Source organism: Eptesicus fuscus, chromosome 6 (genome assembly GCF_027574615.1).
Source record: "Eptesicus fuscus isolate TK198812 chromosome 6, DD_ASM_mEF_20220401, whole genome shotgun sequence".
NCBI classification, from domain to species: Eukaryota; Metazoa; Chordata; class Mammalia; order Chiroptera; family Vespertilionidae; genus Eptesicus; species Eptesicus fuscus.
Window position 1 is genome coordinate 32,697,911 of NC_072478.1, and position 18,526 is coordinate 32,716,436.

Here is an 18,526-nt window from a genome sequence, read left to right on the forward strand (position 1 = left end):
TGAGCAATGGCAAGCTGGCCCCTCCGCTCTCCCTGACAACACCTCTAATGTTTGTCAGAGGGTGGGACTGCCATGGCTGAGGAAGATTGCAAACTGGGGAGAAAGGGTATTTAACTTTTTTGAAGTGTATGCCTACTGAAAATATATATTGCAATAGAGTGGAGGTATCCATATCCTTGTTGCTGGGACAGCACACTGACATGGGGAAAATCTGAGAGGATGGAAATCAGGCTTTCTGCAATTTTGCTAAGTTACCCAGACACCCCAAGAAATCAAGATGACTCAAACAAGAAAAGTCCTGGAAGAGTAACTGAAGTGTGTAAGATTATAATTACTCATTTAAATGACACGTCCAGCTAACTTCTACCCAGCCCTTCATAGAAACTGCCCTGGGAAAGTTCTCCAATACACTCTTAGTTGTCACATCCAAAATAGTCTTTCAGTCCTCTAAAGAATTTGGAACCCTTTCTCCCCCAGTTTCCAAGCCACTCTCCCTCCCAGGCCTTCCTCCCTCTCTGAGGACTCATCTTCTCGCTCTGGCCAGCTCCTGCTCCTGTACTTGCCCTCCGAGCTTAGCCTTGGTGATAAATCCCTCCCATTAGTTCAACCCCTAAGGATTAAGATATCAACCCAGAGCATGTTATCCACATTTGAGAGTGCTAACATCTAACCAGGGTCCTCAGAAAATATCAGACACAAAACTGTAATATGTGACATCTAGTTATGACATCTTCAAGAGATCCCTTTAAGTTAATAACAATGATATATCTATGCTTAAAACTCTGTTCAATCAGGGAAAGCTATATTAACAAGTAAATAAATTCCAGCTAACAAAATTTCTGTTCCCTCATTTTTCTTTCTTCTAACAAATAATACTAACTTTTAGGTATCATCTTCATATTTCTTATACATTTTCAATCATTATATCAATATTTTACTATTAAAAATCTGATTTGAATTTCCTTTTCTGACACAAACAAGAAGAGTACTTTAAACAGACATATGAACTTAACCCTTTGCACTCGCTTGCTTTTTTCTCGAGCTGCTACCGATGCTAATGGTGTGGAGTCACACTCGACATCCGAGTGCAAAAGGTTAATAACCAATTTGTTTTTGAACCTCCCCCCAAAAAAATTAGAGTAACAAGAAGGCCTATTAAATCATATTCTATCAGATAAAAAGAAGTGAACTCTAAACACATTCCAATAAATTCCACATGCATAGAAGAGTAGGAGAGATTTGGGCCTACAAAACTAGTGTGTGGTCACTGAGAGGAGAGCTGAAGGGGAAACAGGTCTGAGACGGACAGAAAATAGTTATAAACACGTACCTTGTTGCTACCTAGACTGTAAGAAGGAATGAGATCTTGTCGGCTGCCAGACAACTGGAGAAGAAATAAGGAGGGAGATTAGTCCTTTATGTGTAAAAGTACATAAATCTACGGCCCTGGAAATACCAGATTTTGAAAACTGAGTCAACAGAATGTTCCAATTGGGTATTAGCAGACAGGCTGCCAAGGCCACAGCTGCAAACGTAGACTAGAGGCCTTTGGGACTGGAAGGCACATTTTTTTAATCAAATTGGTTAGCCACAATTTTAAGAAGGGAGGTTTATATAAGATCAGATATCCAGTTTATGCTGAGGAAACAACCAACTGGGCCTCAATAAGAAACACTTCATTCGTTTATCCCTTTCCATTTAAAAGATACCAGGTTACTGGTTATCTTATGTATCCTGATCTTATGACTCCTTTTTCTGGGTATTCACAGCAAATGTATACACACAAGCTATTTTAAATAATAGGATTCTAAATTATAAATCTCAGCATGTATCAGTACATTTAAACATATCATTTTCTGAAGGAACGAGAGATATGAATGCTGAATTAAAGTGATACTTCTTAACCTCTGAGAATGCTCCCAACCGTCTTTCAGTCACTCAGGGGCCCCCATCACTATTGTCTCTCAAAGGCTAAGACTGAGGGTCAGCTGCTCTTTGTCCCAATACTTGTACTGTGGCTTTTCTTGGTGGAAAGTCCAGACAAAGGTACAATGTTTCCTATATCCATATCTTTTTCAAAAGTAAGAAAAGGAGAGGTAAATCAGGGCCACAGGCATATTTCTTCGTGAAGAATTATCTGCATGCATAATATGCACATAAATTATACATTCATGTCTTAAAAAGAAAAACAACAAACTTAAGACACTGTTATGAAATAAACTTATTTTACTCATTTATACTAACCTGGATGGCCTGTAAGCAATTGAGTTTGTAAACCTAACCCAGACTTCTCATCAATTTAAAAATAATTTAGTCCAGAAAATTCAAATGGCTTGCCCTAGGCACTTGGTCACAGAACACCCAGTCACTGTGACAGGCACTGGTGCTAAAGAAACGAGAAACATCAGAGAGGTACTTAAATGGTACTTCCCCCTGACATCAGGAAGGGCAGGGACAGAGCCATGCACAGATTCTCCGGGGAAGAGAAAAGAGGCCCTTCAACCCGTTCAGACAAGGAAATGGTATCTGAGGTGAGATTTAAAGGATGGGGAAGAGCTATTCAAGGAAAGAGAAGAGAAAGGAGACACAAGCAGGACATAGAATGGGACGCCATGTACTCACTCTGTTCACATTGGGAGAGCTGATACTCCTCCTACTCAGCTTCCCTTTGCCAGTCAACTGCTCCTTCACCGCAACTTCCTGCCAGTCAGAACCAGAGGAAAACTATGTATCAGAGACACACTCCGAAGCAATACCACTGAAAGCAAGCCTTGAGTGACCACCTACACATACATTCCTAGTTCTGTACATAATGGCTGTAACTCCACATGACTAGTGATCCCATTACAACTACTGTGTTAGCTACAGAGCTGACAGGCTACCTGGTTGCTTCTCGAAGCTGGCAGAAGTCAGTCCCAGGAGAAAGGTCATGAAAATCAGATCATTCACTTTTATTTTTCATTAGTATGTTTGGTTGCAGAAAGTCTCAAATTGTTAGGTAGCATGAGGTTTAGGGTTTCCCTGAGGGTTAGGTTTACTGCTGGCATTTCTCTTCTCCCATCTGGAGACCGTTCTATGGCTGCGGGAGGCATGTCCAGCTAAGCAAAGGACCCACTGTGCCTCACTACTGCATATTTCTTCAGCAACATTACTGCCCAGTGTGAAGGAATTTTTTCAATGATTCTTTAGCCAGCAAAAGTTAAATACTTTCTCCCATTACTTCAAGGCAACTAGATGCCACACAGTGCCTTGGAAACAATAACTTTCCAAATGTAACTCTTGTATCTTCACAGACTACACTGGTAAGGCTAAATTAATATGTTCCACTTAAGTAGATGCTTCAAAGTTTACACGTAACAGTACTGTGATGCCGAAAGTCAAACACAGAATCGGGCTGGGTCAGCCCCACTGCGCCCAGCGCCGCGGGCTGACCTGTCGAATGCGATCCAGAGTGAGCAAGTTCTCCACGTCCAGCACGCTTCGAAGGTATTTTTCAATGTAAGCCTCGGAGTCAGCAGAAGCCGTGTTTTCCACATTAGCTGCCATTCTCGCTAATGTTTCTCGTTCCTCTACGCCCTGGGCATCCTGGAGAATGGAAAGTTGCATATTAAAATTAAGTACATTGCAGAAGAGAACAGTGTTAAAAGCGTCTTGATCTATACAGACACACATGTACATAGAGAGTACTGAGCTAACAAATGGGATATAGGCCCAGGTTCCATTGTAAAGTCAGCTTCTGGAACTCAGAATGCGTTTTCCCACAGAAATCACGGTATAAAGGGTGGTTAGGTTGCTTTGAAAGGCTAGTTAAACACAATGTAGCTGAAATAGTGCATTCTCAACAAAACTGTTCTCTATTTGATTTCCACTGTAAACAAAAGCATTACTGGTGGGCTAGTTGGAAATATAACAAGCACTATATTTTAGGAACGCATCTTGAGAGGCAGGAGAGAAGAATGGGGAGCTGGGGAACAGCTAGATAAGGGTGGGATCCAAACAACCCTAGTAAGAGGCAGACATGGGGATGGAGAATAAGAGTGGAAAGAAGGGTGGGTTTCAACACTTTCACTAAACAGCCTACCACAGACTATTCAAGGTGCACCGGCTTCTACAACTGGTCTCGATCCTCAACTCTGGAGCAGCAAAGCCAACCAAGAAGAGAAGTATCCAGGAAGAAAATTCTCACTGTGCTTTCCATTTCCAGCACAGCCCAACCCTGCTCCTCTGTCTGACATGAATGGGCCATGCATATAAATGGGATATACACAAGTCAGGGAGGGATTTTATTAATGTATTTATTTCCAGCAAACTTAGCTCATAACAAATTATTCTGCTCAGGGAAAATCAGATACTTTATTTACTTGTGAATTTGTCAAAAACTACAAAATATATATCCATATGCCACTGCTTCTTAAGATGCCATCAACTTTAAGGAAAAAAAACCATCATTTTATATACCTCTAACGAGAAAAAATGTCTGCCTACTAATTTTAAGACATCATTAATTATAAGACACATTCTAACTTCCAAAAATATTTTTTAAAATTTAGATGAGCGTTAAGAGCCCAGCTGGAGGGGCTTGATTGATTAAGCATCATCCTGTGCATCAAAGGTCGCTGGTTTGGATTCCTGATCAGAGCACATGCCTGGGTTCCAGGTTTGATCCTTGGTCAGGGTGCATGTGGAAGGCAACCAATTGATTGAAGTTTCTCTCTCACATTGATGTTTCTCTCTCTCTCCTTTTCTCTCTCACCTTTTCTCCCTCTAAGCATGCCCTCAGGTGAGGATTAAAAAATATAACAATACACAATAATAATAAATGAGTATTAGGATGGATAAAAAAAGGAAGAATTTGGAAGATGGCTAAATTTTTTATTCCTATAGTAATGCATGTGAGCCTTTTAATAACCCTGAAAAGAAATCATCTTCATTTCATAGATGAGGAAAGAGGAAGGCCACATAATTAGCAAAAGAGGCAAGGCTAGAGTAATATTTGTTTTTCCACTCAACACAGAACACTTTTCAGTGTCTGAAGGGTACAGACATTATACCGATTTTCTAAGAAAGGGGAAACTTGAGTTTTAAGAAAAGCGTATGTCTCCATGTTACCCACACACCTATCAAACATAAAACATTTCCATTACCTCAGGAAGTTCATTTATGGGCTTCACAATCAACCCCAACCCTCCTCAAGGCAAGATAATTTCTCTGACCATACATGTTAAGCATTTCACCTTTTTTGGAACTTCAAATAAGTGAAATCATACTCTTTTGTGTCTAGCTTCTTTGACTCAGCATAATTTTGAGATTCATTCATACAGTCCATTTCTTTGTATAGCTGAGCAAGATTCCACAGTATGGAGATACTACAATTTATTTATCCATTTATCTGATGATGGATGTTTGAGTTGTTTCCGGTTCCAGGTTATTTTGAGAAGTTGCTACGAATATTCCTGTGCAAGTCTTTATGGACATATGCTTCCATTTCTCTTGGGTAAGAACTTAGAAATGGAATTACTGAGTCATGGGGTAGGTGTCTATTTTCTAAAGTGGAGTATCATTTTATACTCCCACCAGCAATGAAAGCATTCACGTTGCTAAAAACAAAACAAAACAAAACAAAAAAAAAATGTGAAGATGTTTCTTGTTGCCCTCTGGCCTATGACCACTTCTTGCCACCAAGCCCTCACAGCTTCTGTAATATGGAACACAAAAGAACTTTCTGGGGCTTTTTCATGATGAGACCTAGCTTCTTAAGGGATCTTTTTGTTGTTGTTGCTAATCCTCACCAGAGGATACTTTTCCCATTGCTTTTCAGAGTGGAAAAAGGGAGGGAAGGAGATGGAGAGAGAAACATCGATGTGAGAGAGACACATCAATTGGTTGCCTCCCACAGGCACCCTAACTGGGGTAGAGAGTGAACCTGAAACCCAGGTACGTGACCTTGACCGGAAATAAAACCCACTGAGCCACAATGGCCAGGGCTTAAGGGATCTTTTTGTTTTTAAATAAAAAAATAAACTAAGTATAGTCCTTTCACTGTAGGCTTTAAGATCCATTTTCCCTTTTACTTTACCATCAGAATTTGGCAATATAAAAATTACGCTTGCCAACTGATGTGTTTAGCTAATTATTAGCAGGTAGCCCAAACACACGAGGTTATGTTTCTATTTCAGCTGATTCCCCCACATTTCTTCCCTCTGAAAACCAAACCACCTGAAGAATCAAAACACTTTTAAAGAAGATAAGAAAACTACAAAAAGGAGGGGAGAAGTGATGGGGACAGAAAGATGAAGAGAGGAAGGAAAAGTGGAGATGGTTCATTATAGCTATCACTGTTTCTTAACTACACTCAAACCACTTATAGAGTTAAGATCTGAAACAACCAGGAAAACATACAAAACATTCAGATGCAGAGAATAAACAGCAAGTCTCTAGTTAAATAGCAAAGAGTAAGCTATTATGGACCCAAGATTTTGCAGGTAGTCTAACTCTGAAAACAGACTTAACATTTGTTCAGCAGGCTCCAAATTAAATAGTTTAACAGTTAATATTTACTATGAAAGTCTAACACTTTGAAGATCCAGGAAAAACAAGTTACTATTTGACATTATTTGAAAGAAAAAGTGTTTTGCAATACAAGAAATCTCTTCCAAAAACTGCTCTCTGTATTAAAATATATATTGTTCCATCTATTGTTCAGATACTCAACAAGATCAATGAACACACACTAAACCCTCAAATAAAGAGAATGGGGCTGACGTGGATGGCATGTGAGGAGAGAAGGCACGCCCCGAGGGCTCACGCTCCATGCTCCACTCCTGAGAAAGGAGTCTCACCTCCTCACTCACTCTGCTTTCAGACACTGAGTGTAGAGAGGGACTGCTCCTCTTTCTCTCTGTCATCGAATCCTTTTTGTAGGCCCCTCATTTCTCCTGCTCATGTACAGAAGGCCTCCAATACCAGCGGTGCAGTGCCCAGTTAATAAGTCTCTCAATCAGGGATTAAACACTAGGAAGCATAAACTGCATCCTCCAATAACCTTCTGTCAGGGACATTTTAAGTTTGATTTAAGTCCTGTGAATATCTCACTTAGTTCATAAAGAGAAATAATAATAAAATAACAATAGTAACTATAATAATAACAGCAATTATAATTTATAGTTTAGCGTGTGCACAACAATTTGTATATACTGTCTCATTTAATTCTTAAAACAACCCTCTTTGGAAGGTATTGCTAATCTTTTCTGATAAATGAAAATATTTAGACTCAAGGTAACCTATGAGAGTTCACTTCACTAATAGGTTAAAGAAACAAGATTTCTGTTTGGCTCCGAAATGAAACCCTAAATCTCTGCTATGTTATATTGGCTCCCTTTGAGAGTTACAATATTACCCTATGTCTTTTTAAAAGTTTATTATTTATTAAAGTACTAAAGCCAGAACCTTTGGAGACACAAGTACATTTTACTGAGTCAAGTTTAGGAAATTCCTCTAAAAACCTATAGCATGTCCCTGAATATACATTTCTATTTAGTACATGTTCCTTAGATAGGTGGCTTTTCAGGGAGTTATCTCTTTTTACATGTTTATTTTTAGTAAATTCAAATTTCATATGATCATTCACCTCTGGGATATTGGAGACAATCTCAAAAGTCACTCCGCAGCCAGGAATAGAACTTCGATGAGACATCTTTTTTAGGAGACTCTGAGCAAAACCCTAAAAAACAAAATAGAAGATATGGTTTCCCACCTCAAAAACTGAATTTATATTATCAGAGAAACAGCGTAAAAGATACTGCATTCACTCCAACCAAAAAGAAACAGAACATATTTCCAATCTATGCAAGTTGAAATCCAAATCACCAAACACAGGTTCCTCAACTTTGTCTTAGTGCACACAACCCATTTTAGATATCTGTGTCTACATGTGTGCAATGGGTGACAGGTCCTTTATCCAACACATTGAAAGCACAGACCCTAACCTCTGGAAACTGACACTAGGCATCCGGTTCAACTCTGCTTAAAGGCTACAGAAATAAGGCTGTTAACTTCTACACAATAAAATGACCTTCTAACTAAGATGTAAGCAAGGACTGGTGACTCTTACACTTTTTTTATTCCAGTACGATGGACATCTTGTACCATGAATATTGACAAGTTCAGGCATTAAATTCTTGACCAAAGCAGGATCGTTATGAAGGATGATTTAAGAGTGCATGGTCATTGTTTATGCTGACTGTGCTCTTTGCAGTTAAGAATTGAACTGTTGAATTAATGCATAGATGACTCATTTAAAGATGCTGCTAAGACTGAACATCCTGTAGAGGTTGAAGAGAGCAAGGATGAGGGCAGAATATAATTGGTGAATAAAGATAAGAAGAAGAGAGAATATTAAACTAACAGAGAACCTTTTTTCCTCATGCAAAAGGGAAGCAGGAAATATGTGGAAACCCCCAAAAGAAAACAGAAAAATCAAACTGCTTGGTCTTAGGAATACATATTTTCACAAACCTACTGAGTAATTTCTTTCCTATTTAGTAATCTTTAGATAATTTTTAAAAGAGATGTTAACCTTTTAGAATGCAAAGAGACCATTACTTCATCCCTTCACTCTCTCGACTACAGCCCGCAAAGCTGAGCCACTACCAGTCCCACTGGCCAGAGAGGAGCTACAGCTATTTTCTAATGGGTGTGTGTGGCCAGGTGGGGAGGGAGGGAGCGTGTGGGTGCTGCTGTTATCTCCCATTCTTGTTTTCTATGTCTATGGAATTACTGAAGCTGACTTGCATGTATTAGGCTCCTAAAGAAAAGTCCCTGTTCTTTCTATACAGATGTCGTTTTTACAAATGAAATACCTGAAATTGGGACAATAACTGCTGTGCCCTAAAATACTATCATTTCATTCAGTATCAACTGGATACTATCAAATCATTTCAACCAGGGGGGAAATGTGGCAAGTCCTTGTCCCTACAACAAAAAATAAAAACAAACAAACAAAAAATGTAGAAAAAACTTGGTGACACCACGATGCACCCTTTCTGTTAAAAATTCTGTGGGGCCAGTACCCAGTCAGTCTCGGTTGTACCAGGTTAGTCTCAGCGCTTGGCAACCAGAATCTCTAGTTCTGAAATGGCAAATAACTCTTCAAAATGTTCCCCAGCGTGTCGATTTTAATCCATCAAGCCTTCCGAGAAAAGGGAGACGAAGAGAAGAGTGAAGGGGAGACACACCATATGCATCTCTGGCTAACCCGACGACCTGGGCTTTATTGATGTTGGATTGCCCAGCTAAAGAGCTGCAATTTTAACAGCGTTACCACCAGTCTTCTTTTCGAAGATTGATATCAGTGTGACATTTAGAACTAAAGATTAATTTTTAGGGGTGGCGATTACATCTAGGACTCTGTCAACCATGACTGTGCTCTTTTAAATGAAAAGATTTATTTTCGTCTGTTCTGGTTTTGGTCAGTGTATTGGGAAGACCTCCAAAGAGTGAGCATAGGCAGTTAAAAAGAATCCCTAGAATCAACCTCCCAAATCCTGTATTTGCAAAACCAGTAACAGAAAGAGTTTATATCCACCTAGAAATGTCCTACTAAATGTGTGCTCCATGTGGCACAAGGTCCTTCGTAATCTAGCTGCAACCATGCTGGCCACAGCCTTGGGCTTTGCAGCGCACCTGCTTCTCCAGGTCCCCAAGCCTGCCACGCCCTTGCCATCCTCACCACCCCTGCACATATTCCCCCGCCCTCCACGGAACAGCCAACAACTCCTTCCTTGTCTGCAAAAAAGCAGCTCACATGTAACCTGCTCTCGGAAGCCTCCCCTGACGTCCTCAGCCTGAACTCTCCCTTCTGCACCTGCCCTCTCCCAGCACGTGGTGAGCACCCGCATCAGGGCACTGTCACAGGAGAGCAGAGTCACCTGTTTAAACATGGACACATGCCAATGGACACTGGCTCTTTATGGACTGAGACTATTACTTATTCATCTTTTACCCCAAAGCCTAATAAGAGTCCACGTCCCAAATTTATGAATCAGCCAATTCAGAGAGATGACTGAAAGGAAATAAAGGTATGGAAAGCAAAGGGTAAGAAGCACAAAGGCTCACTGCCGTGAACCTTCTCATCTTGGAGGACCCAGATGAAAAGTCAAAAACAAAAACGGCGAACTTCACCTTGACAAGGCTCTGTACCACCCGATAAATGGCTGTAAGTTGTGCCTACACAATAATAAAGATCCAATGTACTGATTTACTGCTGGCTCGGAGGAAGTCGGGGTGACATGCTCTGGAACAGAAGCAAGCCCAGCTACAGGCCAGGAACAGCCCCTTGAAAAGAAGCGTGAAATGCTGCACAGAGCCTGTGGGATGGGAGGCCAGAGTGGTCGCTCCACGGCCCTGCCCTGCTTCCAGTCATTTCTTCCACTAGGATGAGCGACTCACCTGCCGGCCATGCACATTGACACAGATTCGCTTGCGCAACACTAGCTGCATGTCGGCTGGATGGCTGAGCCCGACCGTCACCCGCACAATCAGAAACACTCGCTCATCCGCAGGGGTGCCTTTGCTGAGCAGAGGACTACTGTGCACTGCGGAGTCCCACGAAGCTTCCGCTTTCACCTGCAGAGAAGACAGAAAGAGCATGTTTTCCAACCTTCTCCTAAGAACAAGAAACCTCACAAAGAGACACTTTGGCCTGGGCTGAGGTGGAACACGCCAGTCATGAGGGAGTCTACTAAGAGCCCTGACCTGAAGACTGTGGAGTATGAGGGTGTGGCCACGATCACCCTCGGCTGGGAATACAGAGCAGAATGTTCTCTGCTGGCTGGATTTGAAATTTTTTTTTGAAGAATGCTCACCTGCCAGCCATGAACATAAAATTTTTTTTTGCAAATTCAGTTCAATGAACTCCTGCATATCTTTCATCTAGATTCATCAACTGTTAACACTGGCCACTTTTCCTTTCCCTCTTCCTCACAACACATACACACACTGTGTTATTAATTTTTGCTGAATTGCTTTAGAGTAAGTTATAGACATATAACTCTACATTCCTAAATACTTCAGCAATTATCGTCTAAGAAAAAGGGCATCCAATGACTTCCTGAATATTATCATATTCAGGAAATTTCACATCGATGCAATACTATGACAAAAGAGTCCATACTCAAATTTTCCCATTGTTCCAATCCAGGATCACAAACTACATTTAGCTGTCACAGTCCCTTTATTCTACTTTAATCTGAAATGGTTCCCCAGCCTTTCTTTATCACGCGTGACACTGACCTATGACGGAAGGGCCCGGCGTCTGTTACAGAGTGTGCCACAGCTGGGTTGCCTGACTGCTTCCCCCTGTCAGACCCAGGTTGTGCATCTTAGGCATACCCCTAAGGAGCCATGTGTCCTTCAAAGCATATCAACTTCCTTTCCTTAAAATATTTTATGATTTTCCTAATATACTCCAAAGTTTTTAATGAATCCCCACTGTATACCCATCACTCGAATTCAAACATTATTAGGATTTTACCACACTGGATTCATTGATTCTCCCCCCACCCTCCCCTTTTTTAGAAAGTATTAACTGAAGAATTTCAAAGCAAATCCCAGGTATGGTATCATTTTACCTCTTTACTTCAGCAGCATTTCCCTAGAGAGTGGGCCCTACAGACCTGAACAATGAATACTAACACACAGCCTTCACCAGGAGAGGAAGTAAGTGGTGTGTGGACTAATCTGATGATCCACTCCTTCTGGAAGTGGTTCCATTCTTTCTGGAAGCCATAATGAAAAGTTTCCATTTAACATTTCTTGAGAAATGTTAGCACTGAAATAACAACCTTGCTGGCTGTTTCAAAAGGCTCAGGGAAAGGTTAAGGAAACTACTTCTCATCCAGTCCTCCTGAGTTATGTTTTACTTACCTCTCTGTCATGGTGTTTGACAATCTGCAGTTCAAAGAACTCATCCTCCTCTTCCCCAGTGAGGGTAGCATCCCATCCACCAGGTTCTGGGTCATCAAGGTTATCCTGAGAGCTGAAATCATCCGCTAAAAGCAAGGAAGTTCCATTACGTACAATGTGCTTGGTATTTAAACTTCAATGTGCTTGGTATTGAAATTCTTCTGCCTCAAATTTCATTTCCTTTGGCTCTAAAATCTTACATGACAAGGATGATGACCATTAACAGTTCAAGATCTTAGAGATGAAAAGTGCCTCAAGAAATTATCTTACCCAATCTCCTACCTTTATGCCTTATTTTACATGAAAGGCAACTGAAGCCAAAATACCCAAGAGGTTACTCAAGGTCAGTCCATAAATGTTAATGATAAGATTATAACCCAAATTCCCTGAGAGTGCACTGAAAAAAGGAGAAGCAAGAATGATTCTGATTATCTGACAGTTGAGTTCATTAAAAGAATCAATTGGCTACAGGAACTAGACACTGGAGGGGTTTCTAGTTCCTGTAGCCAATTATACAATACTAGAGGCCCGGTGCATGGATTCTTGCTCCGGTGGTGACCCTCGGAGTAGCCTGCGGGGATGGGGCCGAAACGAGCAGTCTGCCGCTCCTGCCACTCCTGCTCATCCTGGCCCTGTTGCGCCTGCAGCTGCCACAGCTCACAGCTCAGTAGGCTCGCTGCTGCTCCGCTGTGGTCTCGGGGCTGCGGTGGCCAGCCGTGAGCCCTGCGTCTGGCGTCTGTTGGTCAGCTGAGTGGTGCTCCTGCTGTGGGAGCACACTGACCACCAGGGGGCAGCTCCTACATTGAGCATCTTCCCCCTGGTGGTCAGTGCATGTCATAGCGACCGGTCTACCGGTTGTTTGGTTTCTTAGGCTTTTATATATATATATATATATAGATAGAGTCCATACTCAAATTTTTCCATTGTTCCAATCCAGGATCACAAACTACATTTAGCTGTCACTGTCCCTTTGGTACTCAGTTCCAAACCTGTCCTCCTAACTCCCTATCCATAAGCTGTAAGTAGGCATCAAAGGTATCTTTTTAGTATGTGGACTTAGGCGGATCAAGAATGGGCATAAGGCTGAACAAGTTCCTGATCAGGTCTAGGAATATCCATACTAACAGGTCTTCTTTAGGCTTAGTCTTCTCTCTCTCTCTCTCTCTTCCTCTCTCTCTCTCTCTCTCTCTCTCTCTCACACACACACACACACACACACACACACTGCTCACCTATCCAGGAACTCAGCATAAGACTAGGCCAGAGTCACCTTTAGGTTCAAGGCTCAAGAGAACAAGGTAGGAGAGAGCACTGCGGCAATACATTAAAACCCTATCAGGTGGACAGACAGTGGAAGTGGTTAAGTATGTGAAACTCTCCCATGTGTCTGAATAAGCTAACCAGCACAAGATGTGAAAAACCTCAGATATCATAACTCACTTCCAGCTCAGTGAAAGAAAAGCCCTGAGGACATCCCATCTTGCCCATTTAACATAGTTAATTTTAATACACAGTTCTTCTGCACATGTTTTAGGAATTCAACTGCTGACTTTTAACTTATGTTTAGCTCTTTAATCTACCTCTTCATTTTTATTTTTCCTCCTCAGATAGAGTATATGTAAAATGTAGCCACACCCAAAATATTTTTACATGACCATAAAATGTCAGAAAAAAATGACATTAAAAAATAGGCAAGGTAGGGATGAATGACATAAGAACTCACAGAAAAAGTGGTAACTTTAGTAGGCAATGTTAAGGAAGCACCAGATAAAAGAAAACAGGCTACATAAGCAATCACTAGTCATTAGTCCCTTCCAGAGAGAAGCCTTTTCTAAGAATTCTTCTTTAATTTTAAGTGCAAGAAAACATGACTACCTTCCTAAATTGAGGAAAGAACAAAGCATGCACACAGCAGTGAGGGCTGTAGAATGAAATGTGAGAACACATCATGATGAAACATACTTATCACTGTTACAAAAATATTACTCTTTCAGAAAGTTCATTCTTGTTCAAGTATCAAGTCCTTTGGCACACATAAAGTGAACCTGAACCTTAGGCCTACAGAATTGCCCAACAGCATCCTTTGTTAGAATCTAAGTGTTACATGGACAATAATGCGTCAGAGGTAAGCCTTCCAAAAGCACCTCCTAACTTACCATTTAAGTCAAGGAATATAACAGGAATGTGTGTTTCCATCCCAGGAACTGGGGTCCTAAAACATAACGAACAAATAGCATCTCAAATAAAGCAGACAGTCTCAGCAGCACGGACATGGTGCCACAGCCTTAATCACAGCCAGCCAACAATAACTCTGGGTTTGCTCTAATAAACATCAGAGATGCCACAGAGCCCTGACGGTAAGTGCTGCCTCTCTTCTCGGGTGCTCTCGGGTGTAATTATCATGTGCTCTGAAATTAGAACTCAGTCTTCTAAGACACATATACCTGTTTATAAATGAGGCTTCCTTGTTTAAAGTTACTTTCTTATAAAATTATATACCTAAGGGCCCCATATGGCTTCATTTACTATTTTTAATTTCTATAAAGTGGCACAGAAATCTGCTGACAGTACAGTTTTCACAAGCACCAAAACTAAAAACTCCTAGAGATGCAATTTTATGATGACCAAATGGTCTTTTAAGGGAATGACCCAAGTAATTAACATATTAACTATTTTTTTTTTAAGTGCTAAGTGCACTGATACTAAATATTGATTAAGATTCTCAGAAATCTTAATTATTTGAGCCCATAACAATATTATTTAATAAAACAATTTTAGGCCATAGTTATTCCAACTCATGAAAATAATTTAAACACTTCCTCTAATTCAAACAACTGTTCCCCCATATGCTGCAATGAGCCTTCCATTAATTAAAGCACAGGCAAAATTCCTACAGAAAGCAGTTGGCTTAGTGAGCATTCAGAACTTTAGGAGACATGTGGCAGCATGCATACCATTCTGCTGGGGCCCCTGGAATCCCACTGCCGGCGGAGGGGACCATGACCGCATTCCTCTCCTCAGTTAGAGTCAACCTCATCTCTAGAAGTTGAGCTTCACGGTCAGCATCATCCTCTGTTTTATCTAAAACATCAGGAATGAGGATCAGACAGGGCTATTTCACTTGCTACTTACACTTTTGTCCTGTGTATCAACAGGATTTGTCTATATTTCAGTTACTTGTTGATGAGGGTTCACTAGAAACTTATAACTTCCTGAATTCATGATACAAAAAATTATGATAAAAAAAACTATAAGCTAGCGAGGCTGGTGTACTCTTACAGAGGCCATGCCCAATTCGTGGAAGGCCTACAGTGGAGGAGCACACGAATAATTTCTTCCAGAGTCAGAGGATTCAAGTACTTTGGACAAGAAATCAAGAAATGTTAGCATCTTCCTGAAGTTATTTTTGAGGGACAATGTTTATTTTGTGGACCATATTTTCTCTTTCTCTGGTGGGGGCCAGGGGAGACCTATGCAGAGACATCACTCCAATTAGATAAATGTTCTTTGGAAAGGCTATGACACAAATAACATTCCTATGCTCTTGCCATCCCCATAACTGATGTGTTCATTTACTTCTAATTTACGTGGCTGCAAATGGGGGGAAAGAAATATTCAATGTGCTTTTCCTACCATGTTTACTGACAAGCTTCTGCAGTTGTTGATCTAAGTACTCCTGACGTTTTGTTAACGCATTTAGCCATTTTCTACGTAGTCTCTCTAAATCCCGATCCTGGAAGAAAACAAGGGAAATGACAGCAAATATAATGTGTAGGCGATATATCTAAAACAGATGCTCTATCTTACCTTACTCTAATGTGCTTCAAAAATGTTAAGTATCCTATATAATAAAAGGCTAATATGCAAATTATCCTCTTGACAGGGAGTTCGACCAGGGGGTGGGACCAGCCAGCCAACTGCCCATGACCGCTCCCCCCAGCTGGCCCAGCCCTATTGGGGTGGGCCAGCTGGACCCCACCCATGCACAAATTCGTGCACCAGCCTCTAGTTATATTGGGGCCGATGGGGGGCGGGGAGGCAATCGGAGGAGAAGGGCTGCAGATTGGCTGTGGGAGTGCACTGACCATCAGGGGGCAGCTCCTGCATTGAGCATCTGCCTCCTGGTGGTCAGTGCACGTCATAGTGACTGGTCAACCCATTGTTCCAGTCATTCTGGTTGCAACAGTCACTTAGGCTTTTATATATACAGATGTCTATTATCGTCACTAGCTGGCTCCAGCCATTATTCAAAACAGTAACTTTCAGAAATTAAAGCATCATTGTTCTAGAGTAAGACTTTCTGAAAAGCTACTCTCTGATGTCCAGAACCAGTTTTTTCCTATTGGCTCAAAGTGCAGAACTCCAAGCACTCACAACTAAGATATTCTCCAAAGTCTCAGTGTTGGATAAAAATTACAAATGCTACTCAATAACCTTCATATTTACATCCTTTAGGACCACTGTAAGGATTCTTCAAAGTTCTTTACTACAGTCTTCAACATGTTCACTAGCCTCCACAAACAACATGTTTCTCTCCCTTGGTTTGGTGAGGGGAGGGGAGTGGGAACAGGGGCATTATCAACAGCCAAACAATTCTGCTCGTCGACACCTGACTGTAGACCAATCTCACCTCATTTCCTTTTGTAATAAAGGTACAGGACTGGGTAGATCAGTGGAATGCTGTGGATATGGTGTGTATCTGGATTTCACTAAGGCACTTAACCAAATAGCTCATGACATTCTTGTGGACATGATGGAGAAATATACAATGAGTCTACTTGAATGAGATCAGAAATGGCTGAAATATCACATACAAGGAACAGTGATTGATGAAATAATGTCAACTTCAAAGAAGTCTCTATTGTTGTGCCATAGGACTTTGTATTTAACCCTCTGTGATACAATATTTTTATCAGTGACTTATATAGGAAGGCAGACATTTTTATCAAATTAGAATGATGCAAAACCAGGAGAGTGACTACACTGGATGACATAATCAGGATCCAAAGAGCTCTGAGAGTCCTAACAAGACTAACAAGATAAAAATTAACAGACATAAACAGAATTTTACAGGAAATTAGGAAAAGGGGAGGGGCAGGAGGAGATACAAAACCAAACCCATATAACTCCATGAAGTGGGAGAAGCAAGACCTGGCTTAAAATAAGGCAAATATCTAGGAGCATGGCTTGACTGAAGAGCAGTATGACACAGCTGTTATCGGGAAAGGGGTGGGTGAGTCCACGCAAAGACAGAACAAATAAGGAAGAGAATCTGCAGAAATAGATCTGTAGGAAACCTGGGTGGGGAGCTCCAGGTTAGGAAAATGATAAAGGTCACAAATGATTCCCAATCTAAACAGACTGTACAGGCTATGGCTTTACAGTCTACGGCACACTGATTCTCCCTACTGTATTAATCTGAGAAAAAGCAAATTTGAATCAAAATTAATTGTGTTATTATTAAGTAACAGTATAGCAAGACTCAGGAATGGGTACTTTAATCAAACTTATGTGATGAGGCTAACAGGTGCTTCATTACCTGATAGCTATCCATGTCTTCCTCTTCCTCCTAAAAGAAAAAAAAAAAAATACATTATGCAGAACCAAAACAATTATCCAAGCATCAGGCAATGCTTAACAACCTGAATCTTTCCCCAGACTTCATATTTTCTAATTTAATGAATAATATACTGCTTCATCTCCCGCCCATGCTCACCCTCACTCTTGGTTTGATAATTTTCAGAAGGTTGGAGTAAAACCTTGCGCTTCTCATGGGAAAGTGAAGAACATATATTTGACCTTTTCCAGGAACCAATACAATACTTCCCCTGCTGGGTTTACAGTCCCACTCCCCAGGGGAAATCAAACACCTGCTGGCAGACAGTCTTTACAAGCCTGTAGGGGGTTTCTGCAGAGGGTGGTGATGGAGGAGGTTAATCAGGAGTAGGCACTGAGGACTTTCTGGAGGCTAAGATGTTTGATTAACCCTCAGCTTGACACGTACCAGGACAAAACCAACAGTGTGGTACAGTGAAATACCAGGTTAAAAAAAAAAAAAAAGGACAGCAAAGGAAAACAAAAGGAATATTGAAAGAATTATTCATGGAAGGCAGTTTCTGACAGGTTCCCAGATACGCTCACCTAATGGGTCTTTCTACAAGAACATAATAGGCAGAGTAACTCACATGGAAGGTCTCATGTGTCTTCGGGGATCTGAGTGCTCTAACTTTCACACACCCAATGCCAACGGACAATATACTTTCTTCCATCAGTGGTAACGTCCCAGACTCCTGCACAGTCTTCACTTCCACTTGTACTCGCCGGGACTGCCCCTGTATCACAGACAATTTTAACTACCTCTTAAAATTGGTTTGATTTGTAAAAATTTGGTTTACAGAGACCTCTACAGGCTGATGTTAGGAAAAGCATTTAATTTAGAGATACTATCCTCATATTTTAAATGTGAAATAGCAAACTACAAACTGAAAAGCTAATCATGATAAATTAGCTTTTAAGCAAGTAGAAAGTCACAGAACAAATATATGGTTTACAAATTTTTAACAAG

The 18,526-nt window shown here is 40.9% G+C and overlaps 1 protein-coding gene across 2 annotated transcripts in view; it reads right to left on the reverse strand.

Moving 5' to 3' along the window:
* KIF13B (kinesin family member 13B) overlaps nt 1-18,526 on the reverse strand; it is a 197,370-nt gene that overhangs the window by 38,438 nt on the left and 140,406 nt on the right. For both annotated transcript variants that reach the window (XM_054717618.1, XM_028159381.2), the window contains exons 25-35: nt 18,147-18,293; nt 17,501-17,530; nt 15,595-15,694; nt 14,916-15,042; nt 14,118-14,173; nt 11,923-12,047; nt 10,447-10,623; nt 7,628-7,720; nt 3,433-3,585; nt 2,623-2,700; nt 1,331-1,384 (exon numbers count right to left, since the gene is read on the reverse strand). In XM_054717618.1, the coding sequence (XP_054573593.1) occupies nt 1,331-1,384; nt 2,623-2,700; nt 3,433-3,585; nt 7,628-7,720; nt 10,447-10,623; nt 11,923-12,047; nt 14,118-14,173; nt 14,916-15,042; nt 15,595-15,694; nt 17,501-17,530; nt 18,147-18,293 (1,140 nt within the window). The remainder of the gene's footprint in view (nt 1-1,330; nt 1,385-2,622; nt 2,701-3,432; nt 3,586-7,627; nt 7,721-10,446; nt 10,624-11,922; nt 12,048-14,117; nt 14,174-14,915; nt 15,043-15,594; nt 15,695-17,500; nt 17,531-18,146; nt 18,294-18,526) is intronic.